This window comes from Mus caroli, unplaced genomic scaffold, assembly GCF_978045245.1.
Source record: "Mus caroli unplaced genomic scaffold, Mus_caroli_1 scaffold_8, whole genome shotgun sequence".
NCBI lineage: Eukaryota > Metazoa > Chordata > Mammalia > Rodentia > Muridae > Mus > Mus caroli.
Genome location: NW_028227263.1, coordinates 129,728,469 through 129,740,084, shown reverse-complemented (window position 1 = coordinate 129,740,084; position 11,616 = coordinate 129,728,469). Strand labels below are relative to the sequence as shown.

Genomic DNA, 11,616 nt, shown 5'->3' with positions numbered 1-11,616 from the left:
GACTAATTGAAGCAGGGGCTGTCTCTGGCTATGACTCTGTTGCCTCCTTTTGTATCCCTTTCCCACAGTTGGACTGCCCTGTCTGGTCTCAGTGGGAGAGGATGTACTTAGTTCTATGAGATTTGATGCACCAGGGTGGGTTTTTCCCTGAGTGGGTGAATGCAAGGGAACCCCCTTTCTTGAGGAGAAGAGGAGAGGGGATGGAGGGAGGAAGTTTTAAATGTGTGGCTCAGAGGAGAGTAGGGAGTTGGTTGCAAGCAGGATGTAAAGAGAATAAATAAACAAATGAAAACATTAAGAATATATATATATATATGTTTATATATATGCACACATATATATAAACACACACATATATACATATGTATATATGTATATATATACACATGTATATATATATACATACATATATATATATATATACATGTGTATATATATATATATATGTTTCTTTGCAAATAATGGAGCTGATATTCATGAAAAGTTTGATTAATACACAAATACTGAGTAAAACTTGTATAATTTCCATAGCGTCACACTTATAAACTTTTCATGTCCAATCTCAGTCAATAAAACTACAAATAAATGACTTATTTAAATGAAAATAAAATGTTTTAAAGCTGGAATTCTATAAAGTGCATTGGAATTTGCTGATAATACACAACAAAACAATAATAAAAGTAGCAAATATATGATGACTCAAGATTCCATGATTCTTGGCTTAAGAGATGACTCTCAAAGATGGACAGATTTTAGAAGTATTGTATTGCTTAGGTAGAGGACCTAAGATCAGTTCCTACAACTCAAAGCAGGAAGTTTACAGCTACATTCAACTGCAGGTCCCTTGGAACCAATGTATTCTTCTGGCCACTGAAGGCACTACAAACATAAAGGTATACACACCACCAGCAGCACCACTGTTGCTACTACTAGTATTAGTAACACAAGTTTTTAAAAATTCACTCTCACAATTCCACAACAGGATTTATTCTATGACTACATCCAGGTATTCAGGATACAGAACAAGAGGAACATAAACATCAGTGTTCATATATTATTTAAAAGTTTTGAAAACTTATTCCCATGGAAACATCCCTGGGGGGAATCCAGCCATTTTCTCCTGGAACACTTTATCGAAGGCTTCAGCTTGGGCTACTGTGAAGTGATTCTTCCAGTCCCCAGTTGTGCCTGTAAAATGTGAAGAAGATACATAGGTGGATTTATAATGGTCATAACACTAAACTAGTTCTTCCCATCATATGCTTTTACCTTCCGTTTGATAATGATCACACAGTTAATATCCTACATCCACTCCAGTAGTGACTCACATTACAGGTTTAGAAATTTGGAAGCAGTCCTGAGGCACAGTTTCAAGGAAAGAGCCTCCTGGAACCTTGGCATTCCCATAGCTAGAATGCCCCAGATTTCTTTCTGCAATATTGTGGAGGGTCTTGCATGCTTTCTTAAGTTATTTACTGGATAAGAGTTAGAAGTCTCAGGGCAAGCTTAGCAAAGTATACTTAGACTCTTCATTACAACCAGGTATAGCAGTCTACATTGCATATTAGAAGCAAGTTGGTGAATTCTTCTGACAAATGGAGATTCCCTACAGACACTTTAAAGAACAGCCAAGTTACACTCATATGCAAGAATTTATCAAGGCCTAGGATATAGAAGGGTTGTGGTATTATATTACTCATGAGAAGGTCTGCTAGAGCAGAACCCCCTCATGCTAGCTTTCTAAAGGCTCAAAGGAGTAGAAGAAATTGTGACTAGGTTGTGAAGTCCTTACCTGACATTAGCTGACTCTAGGCAGGGCTGTTTTATCTTTACTGTAAATATTACCTAGTTCCTGTAAGTCTTTTGAAGTCATTTCTCTGTTTTGTGTCAGATACTTCAATGTACTTTGCCTGCTGTGACACACTACTCCTTTCTTTTCTGTATTATATAAGACTAGTGTTTGATTTGTGACAATACCTTCAGATTCAGCACACTCTCTCCTCTCTGTGTCTGTCTATGCTCACCTGTTGGAACCTTGATTCCCACAGGTTGAAAGGGGCTGACTGAGCCTGGTCTGTGGCATTAATAAATCAAACTAATATTTTCTGTAGAAAATTAACTACTTTCTTTCTTTCTTTCTTTCTTTCTTTCTTTCTTTCTTTCTTTCTTTCTTTCTTTCTTTCTTTCTTTCTTTCTTCCTTCCTTCCTTCCTTCCTTCCTTCCTTCCTTCCTTCCTTCCTTCCTTCTCTCTTCCCTTCTCTTCTCTTCTCTTCTCTTCTCTTCTCTTCTCTTCTCTTCTCTTCTCTTCTCTTCTCTTCTCTTCTCTTCTCTTCTCTTCTCTTCTCTTCTCTTCTCTCTCTCTCTCTCTCTCTCTCTCTCTCTCTCTCTCTCTCTCTCTCTTTTCTCTTAAACAGGGTTTCTCTGTATAGCTCTGGCTGTCCTGGAACTCACTTTGTAGACCAGGCTGCCTCCCAAGTGAGGGGATTAAAGGCATGTGCCACCATGCCTTGCCAAAAATTTCTTAAGTCCTGAAATCATATATACAAACTTCTCCCTCTGTCTAAATTATGTCCTACCTTTTCCTCTCCCAACCTGTATGCTAGACAATCTAATAGCAGCAACAATGGCTTGATCTTTTTATATATACACAGATTATTCCTGCTTCCCATCAAACCTGTTCCTATCATGCTATCCAACTCAGAAGTGTTTATCATCTCAATGATCCAAATAGACTTCAACTGTTCTGTCTACATCTTAGTATTTACTTATAGAAGTAAATAATTTTAAAGCAACTTTTAACTAATATCTTAAAATAGTTTCTACTTATGTGTGTGTGTGTGGTCACATGAGTGCTGCAGATACACACAGTTATGAGCAGCATTTCAGCTGTCTTGATTTTCTCACTAGATACAGTGAACCCAGCCCCTCACAGCTGAGGGCATTGAAGGACTCTGTTTCACTCATCCATGGTGTTTTGTGATGCATGAAGATCTGCATAATTTCAGCACATGTCCAATGTAGCACTGTGTCTTCTGACCATATATTGTTTTTCACCACTCCATTCCAGAATGTCTTTAGTTATAACCTTAGAGATTAATCAACTGTTCATTTTGTGTTGTGTCTTCTGTCATCCTAGAGGACTAATAATTTTCATATAATTACATCTTGCTCTTTGTCTTTTTATTAATGACACTGTAACCTTCTCTTCCCATCTTTCCTCCATTTACAACCCAGCAGGTCCCACCCTTGCTTTGTTTCCTAGCTGTGACACTGTTATTTAGACCATGTATTTATGCTTTGAATATACACACAGAATATGCATGAAATATATTTGGAAAGAAAATGTTTCTGAAATTACTAAATGGTTCATTGTACAGAGTGACTGACATATAGGATATACTCAGTGTGGGATTGTTAAATAAATTCGTGCATACCTGAGAAAGGTATAGGCAGTGCTCCTATTTTGCTGATGATGAAAAATTAGTCTTTGAGATGTTACCAGTATGACAGTGATGGATGTGTATTTGAATCCAAAAAGAATGACAATAGAAGCCATTCTTTTCTTTATCACATTACTTTCTTTCTGTATCATCACATAAGTTAATTTTAATTCCCCAGAGGGCTATATTAAGGAAAATATAAAGAATTCATAAAAATGTAAATCCTTGATACAGCATATTAAAATAATATACTATAATTGATATGAATATAAAAGTGTCATCTAATGAGATGGGTACCTATTAATATCCATTGTGCTCTCAGGTTCATTCTTTTCTTTATTAGAACATGATATCTTATGGTTTTTGACAGCATGCCTGGATCCTGATAGGCCAAACCAGATAGATGTTAGACTCAAACATCTCAAACAAATTCAATATGGATTCCCAATGGAATAAATCAGTCCATCTGAGAAACCACATCTTTGGAGGTACACACATGGAGTTGTAAGTTCACCTATTTGCAAATTCTGTGCAGTTTATTGATGCACTTTTATTTTCTTTCCTTGTTTCTAAAAATCTCCGCAAACTTTTGTGTGTCAGATGTCAGGATAACCCTAACATGTGGTGGCTTAACTCTTGTTGAAAAAGAACTTCCTCATAGTTCTGGAGGCTGCAGATCTCACATCAGAGTACTGTCCAAACCTTTGTAGGATTTTCTTTATGACCTTAAGATGGGAGGCTTCTTCTTCTGTCCTTGGGTCATCTTCTCTTTTGACTCTGATTCAGGTCTTCTGAAGATACCAGTAAAAATGATCAATGGCCCAACTACTGTGTCCATTAAATAATACACTGTGAAGTAATGAGTGCTGGGAATTTTGAGGTTTGCCAGAATATGTTTCCTATACATATCTAGATTGTGGCATTGTCCTTATAAAGTCTTGTCACCCAAAGAGTAGCTAAATATCTCTCTAGTATGCATTTCCTGCAGAGCCTAAATATTGAATTACAATGACTACAATTGTACATGGAAAATCATTGCTTGGAGATTAAAACCAGATGCACCTCAACAACTTGAATGATTGAGTCTCTGGGATAAAGCTTACAAAGCAGCTCTGCAGAGGCAATAAAAGGTAATTTCTTGTGTCTTAAGATAAGAACAATTAAAGGATTTTTGGAAAATAGGTCTAGTGAATTCCTCATGGCTCAGGCAAGTCTAACACTTACTACAGCTTTTTAATGCTTTATGATATAGGGAATTAAGTTGCCTAATGGTAAATAATGGAGTGTGTTTTAGCATTATCTTAGATTTGCACATATTTTGATGATTCAAAACTGGCACCAATCTGATAGAGAAATTGAGAAGACAAATATAATCTTTACATACATTTTTCTTTCAAAGTTATTTCCAGACATATCCATTTCATCATTCTCTATAATGAATTAGTGAAGCAAGTGGGTAATGTATTTTGTGTCCCTCATCAGTGACCTGGTTTCCAGAATTACCTGGCTTAAAGGATATTGGTGTCACACTAGTATAAGAAAAATAATCCCCCCAAATAAAATCTGTCTTCAAATGCAAAAAACAAAAAAAAAACAAAAAAACAAACAACAACAACAACAACAACAAAAAAACAACAACAAAAAACATATGCTACATATAATCACTAGGATAATTAAATTTCTAAAGACTAATGAAGTCTTATCAAGTATTTTGGCAGAACTATATTATAATTACTGTATGTATGTATGTATTTCTGCTATCATCTGTGCTGCATGGCAAATAGTATTTGTATTTGGAAGAGAATAAAACCAAGTATGGTCTCATCCTAAAAGAATCTTCCTGGCAAAGCAGAAACAACAGTTGTCTTCATGGAATTTTGTCTTAAATTCTATTCCATCTGCTCTGATTTGTCTCTGCTAATGCTTTTGCTTGTCAGTTTCCTTATCCCTTTGCTCTTAACAGAGCTACTTCATTCCTTTAGGTATGTAATAACAGACTTATTTTCTTACAATGTTTTAACACTGCCAAATTCTCATTCATTATAGAAAATCCAGAAACAGACCACTTTGCTCAGGTGAGACCATTTTTCTAGTGCAGTATGTCTCCACAGAGTCAGGAGTACAGTAGTGTGATGGCAGCTGGAAAGAAAAGTTTATTTTTCCACATGCCTTGGACTTTAGTGTATAGATTTCCATTATCTTTTAGTTAGTGGTGACATATCTTTATGTTTACATCTCAGTCAAAATTTCCCATTATTTGGATAGTACTAGTCCTGGACTAAATACAATCTGGTATCTACTTTGACTTCATGTTTTCTTTGAAAACTCCTTATATCCTTATATTGTTCATTTCCAAATTTCACACTCCAAAGCTGTCAACGGAAGGCAAATGCTGAAATATTTCAATTATGTATAAAGAAAAGATACTAACATATATTGTTAGTATCCAAATTTCAGACTCCAAAACTGTCGATTGAAGTTAAAGGCTGAAACATTTAAATTATGGATAAAGAAAATTAAACTCATAATTTATACTTCATTCATTTATACCCATGTTTTTATTCAGTGTTAAATATCTGATGACTGACACCTTCTTTCTTCTACTCTAAGTTCCATCTCACCTATCATTATCTAATTAGGTCTGGGTGAGGTTCAAGGTCTGATTCATTCTGGCAAAGTCACTCCAGAACTGTACAGCTATGACACCACACACAGAAACAATCTGCTCCCATCATAGAGAGGAGTTGGCAAATAAATAGAGAGCATTGAAATTCCCCGTTCAGGAAAGATAATTCCAAAGAAGAGAGGGGTCATGACCCTAAAGCAATCTAAACATAGGTTGGCAAATAACATCAGATTTTAACATTAGAGATTTTTTTTTTTTTTACTCCTATAGGAGTATAATCTTGGCTTACAGTTGGCAGCAATCTTGACCTGTTCAACATCTTTTCCAGCAGTTAATGTAATTTTTGCAGTTCTATGCTTATCATCTTAGATATATCTTTGGTCTACTGCATTACACTTTTTATATTGTAGAAATGAGGAATGTGATACAGGAAACTTTACAATGCCTCATAGAATACTGACTACTTTCCCATTTTCTTCATTGAAGTTTTTAGACATGACCATCTCCAATCCCAAGTTCATCTACCAGAATAAATCAACTTTGCAGAGTGTCTTAAACCCACATCTTCTCCACAAAAACCTTCCCTGTAATGTCTGTGAGAAGCTATCGGTGATGAGCAGTGACTTTCAGTACATTCCCAAAAACTACTTAGAGCTTCATTGGCACAACAAGCCCTTCACTTGTTCTGACATATTCTGAAGCTAGATGATGTCTTTACCTTTTCTCATGAGCTTGAAGCCATTGGGAACCCAATCGTCCTTAACGAGACTATAATTGGACATGTTGTTTCCTTTCATGGCTTGGAAGGAGCTGTATTTGAGGACAAGATCCAGCTCATCTGGCCCTAAATTTTTCCCTAGGAAGTCACAGATCTTCTTTATGGTTTCCTTTGTATCCTAAAAGAAGAAAGTGAAATGAGGGCAATCAACAGAGAGCACTGAGAGAAAAGATTCAAACATGTGATCTGTAGATGGGGATGATCAAAATGTTGTGAAAAGGTCATCATCAAATGAGAGAGCATGAATAGGAATTAGGCAATAAAGGAAATGGAACAACGGGAGGAAGGACTCAGACTCAACATTTATATATTGAGTGGGCTCTCAATGTGGCTCATCTCTGCTCTCTAAAAGACAGAGACTGGGTATTCTTTTTAGGGAAGATGAAATGTAAGAGAGAGGCTCTCATAGAACCAAGGTTAAATTTAAACTTGCTTTTTAGAGGATCATGACCTTAAATTTCAGACCTTCCTGGGTCAATCTCCATAGTACTAAGGTCACAGGTGTGTGCTGACACAGTCTCTCAGTATACTGAGTTTTTTTTCTTAAGACAGGGCCTCACTATGGAATTTTTTCTTGTGTGTTGGAAGTTGCTGTGGAGATTAGTATATGTCATGCTCACAGAGATCAGAAATCCATCTATCTGGCTTTTTCCTTCCAAGTGCTGGCACTGAAAGTATGTACAAGCATACCTATCCTGCCCTGGCAGGTTTAAAGAAACTTATAGAAATGCTGCTAGACAATGATCAAGGCAAATGAACACATGTGCACAAAATCCTCAGCAGAGATTACTGTTAGTTCCAGATAATAGTGTTTGCTTAGGTATCTGAAAACAATACAGATTTTAGGACAGTTTCATAGAAATGTTCTCAATATTTGTTTTTTGAGGGTACTTCCAAGAGATTTTGTTTTGAGAAAGTATCTCAGGTTGCAGCTTATATGGGCATCACATTCCCAAATTTTCTGTCTCAGATCTCTAACTGTTGTAATGATATCTGTGTACTACCACAATTAATTTAATCTTCTGATATAGTCATTACAAGGAAAAATCTTAGAACGTCAAAAATTGTGCTTTTAATCCTAGCCTTCCCCATGGGGACATGAGGTTTTCTTGGTTTAAAACATTTTTTGCATATTTATTAGAATTCTGCTTAATATTTCATATGTATGTAAACAATCATGACAATAACTGAAAAGAATGTATTAATGGTCAGATAGAAGACTTATTAGACTGTGTAGTAGTGTGTAGCAGACAGCTGGGTAGTGATCCTTTCTTGGGAAAAGTGAACTTAATGATGATTAAGTAAAAGATTCTACATATGGGAAAAAGAGTATGATGAAACTTTTTAAATTGTAAAATTAATTTATTTTGTACACTCTATATGTTATTTCCCCAAAGCCGATCCACCCTATGACTGTTCAACAACAGCACATATCTCCTCCCCACCATTCTGTCTCTATGGGGATGTCCTCCCCAAACCAGCTGACTTCTAATCTCCCTGTGTCCTCCAGTCTCCAAGGGTTAGGTGCATCATCTCTGAATGAACACTGACCAAAAGTTCTCTACTGTATATGTGTTGGAGGCCTCATATTAGCTGGTGTATGCTGTCTGTTTGGTGGTCCACCTTTTGAAAGATCTCAGGGGTCCAGATTAATTGAGATTCTTGGTCATCTTAAAGGATCACCCTTCTCCTCACCTACCTTCAGCCTACTCTAATTAAAAAACAAGGATCAGCTGCTTTTGTCCATTGGCAGGGTACAAACATCTGCCTCTGATTCTTTCAGCTGCTTGCTGGTGTTTTCAGAGGACATTTATGATAGGTCCCTTTTTGCAAACTATCCAGAGCCTCAGGAATAGTGTCAGGCCTTGTGACCTCCCCTTGAGCTGGACACCACTTTGGGTCTTTTGCTGGACCTTCTTTTCCTCAGGTTCCTCTCCATTTCCAACCCTGTCATTCTTTCAGACAGGAACAATTATGGGTCAGAGTTATGACTGTGGGATGGGCCCACTCTCCCTCATTTGATGCCCTGTCTTCCTGATGGAAGTGCAGGTAGGGTCTATAACATCATTCTCCCTAATGCATGGAAATTCATCTAAGGTGTCTCTCTTTGAGTCCTGAGAGTCTTTAACTTACCAGGTCTCTGGTAAATTCTGGAGGGTCCCCTAAACATCCTAATTTTAGAGGATGCCTGTTTCCATTCTTACTGCTGGCCATCAGAGTTTCAGTCCTTTTCCTTCACACAATACTAGATCAGGTTCACCTCTCCCTCCCAGTTCCCCCATATACTTTCCCTCCCAGGTTCCTCCCTCCTATTTCCTGAGAGAAAACTCTATGAGGTCAAATTTGTTTTTGAATAATTTCATCTTTCAGTTTTTGTCTGGTTGCATTTTTACTTTTTATTAATAATTATTTTTCTCCATTCCTTCAGGGAAGCAGGTAGGCTGAGAGCAGATTTTTGGCTTTCTCTCTGCTTTTCTAGATCCTATGATCAATATTCATCTTTTGTTTTTGTTGTTATTGTTGTTGTAATGTGTTCTCGTTCTTAACTGAGTGAGAAAGTGTAAGCTCACCTTTTTCAAGTCTTCATAGTATAGTACCAAGAAGTTGTCCCATTCTCTCATGGATAGCCAGTCACGGACATGCTCAAACCATGATCCATATATGACTGTGTGCAGGGAGAAGTGGAGTGTCAGTTACAAAGCACTAACAAAGGGTCTGCTTGACTTTCTTCATTTTCTGAAAGCAGCAGCAGAAAGCTTCACTAAGAAAAATCTAACTAGTCTGTATTTATAGCATTAAACATGATATTTGAGGTTGATACACAAATAGAGAACTGATAAAATCAAGTTCATTATCAAACTCATTACCACTAAGATTTACCATTGATGCCATGAGGAGATATTCTACTGCCAAGGTACAAGGTCAGAGGTGTGTGCTGGGGGAAACCTATCACACCAATACAGAAATCCAGAGGTGATTTCTGTAAGTACCTGCCTCCTAGTGAGGTATATGAAGACAACAGAAAGATTTGATAACAGAGATGGGAGAACAGTATTTTATATGGTGTTGGAGAGAAACATTCCAATTTATACAGCAACCTACTGGCAGAAATCTAATAGATGTATAAAACAAAGCTATATGACATCATTAATAATCACATCAACAAAGTTAGGTAAGGGGATAAGGCACCTTTATGGTGTGTGTGTGTGTGTGTGTGTGTGTGTGTGTGTGTGTGTGTAAGGGGTAGGGAGAGAGAGAGAGAGAGAGAGAGAGAGAGAGAGAGAGAGAGAGAGAGAGAGAGAGAGAGAGAATGTGAGGTTTTAGAATTATCTTAGCATATGTTTGGATGCAGATCTGTTGATTATGAGAACTATATAAGGCACTGCCAAGTGGGGAAGACAAGAGACAGAGGAATTTTAACAGATTCCCTCAACTCAGCATACCTATGTCTACAGTTCCCTTTGGGAGTATATAGGGGTATCATTTCCATTTCTCAGTTTTCAATTTTCAGCCCCTGATTTTCCACATAATGCTCTTATCCTGAGCTGAACTCACATGCTACAATATAGATGTACCAGGCCGAAAGTGTCTTGTAGTGCAATAATGACACAATTGTTATGGGGTTACATAAATGATGTCTGATTGGATTTGAGCCTTGATCCTTGAGATGGAATTCATGCCTGGTACTATAATCCTGGTCATGAACCCATGGTTGATGATGTCATAGTTCCAAACTAGGGTTCCTACTGTCATTTAACTAAATGGTCATATTGTCAAACTACCGTCTAAATATTTGTATTTATACCTGTGGAATTGTGCTGTTCTATATCTTTTTAGAGATTAATTTTGCAACTGGCTCTGGATAATGTAGACTCAGAAGTGATCAAAATGTGCAGCCTAATTGTGAGTGCTCAGTCATTGATGTACCGAAGACTCAGGAAATACCATGGGACAGGAAGTAGAAAGTAAAAGCTAGAGAATGTGGTGGAGTGATTTGAAATATTCCTCTGTAAATATTGTCCTTTGAACATGAATTAGCTGTTATGCAAATGTGCTCATATCACCAATGGTTGCCTATAGCAAAACTGCATAACATAAAGCCGATCAATATTCCAGGATGCATGGGAGAGGGTGTCCTGAATCCTCACTCCTCACTGAAGATCTATTTGCAGTTGATGGCTACTAGATGAGAATGACTTCCACACCCTTTTCATATAGGGCCACTTTTATGTTTCTAGTGCCCACATGGATGGCCCTACATCCATGCACATATGAGCACCACAAATTATCATTAGTGGGTTGTACTGTTTTGAAAAAATTAAGTTCTGCTATGGACATATTATGGAATGTATAGTGTGTTGGAATGCATACTGGCAAATCTGGTAGAATGTGATATAACATATTCATTTTTAATTTTTTAAAGAATAGAAATATTATGTATAAAACACAAAAATTTTGAAAAATAAATCAAGTCAAAACATAGGACTTATGCAGCTGGAAACACGAATTTCTGGTGTACTGGTTAGTTCCTATTGTTGTTCCACCTATAGGATTGCAGACCCCTTCAGCTCTTTGTGGACTTTTTCTAGCTCCTCCATTTGGGGCCCTGTGTTCAATCCAATAGATGACTGTGAGCATCCACTTCTGTGTTTGCAGGCACTGGCATAGCCTCAGAAGAGACAGCTATATCAGGGTCTTTTCAGCAAAATCTTGCTAGCCTATGCTATAGTGTCTGCTTTTGGTGGCTTATTATGGGATGGATGCATGGTGCA

At 37.2% G+C, this 11,616-nt stretch overlaps 1 protein-coding gene across 2 annotated transcripts in view; it reads right to left on the bottom strand.

The window, feature by feature from the left end:
- Positions 1–971: 971 nt before the first annotated feature.
- LOC147003513 (sulfotransferase 2A2-like) overlaps positions 972–11,616 on the bottom strand; it is a 32,044-nt gene continuing 21,399 nt past the window's right edge. Inside the window, exons 4-6 of one of the 2 annotated variants that reach the window (XM_085842176.1) lie at positions 9,415–9,509; positions 6,785–6,962; positions 972–1,188 (exon numbers count right to left, since the gene is read on the bottom strand). In XM_085842176.1, the coding sequence (XP_085698302.1) occupies positions 1,076–1,188; positions 6,785–6,962; positions 9,415–9,509 (386 nt within the window). In that variant the 3' untranslated portion in view covers positions 972–1,075. Of the gene's footprint in view, positions 1,189–3,706; positions 3,823–6,784; positions 6,963–9,414; positions 9,510–11,616 lie in introns of those variants that run through there. The other variant, XM_085842177.1, reaches the window with a different exon arrangement.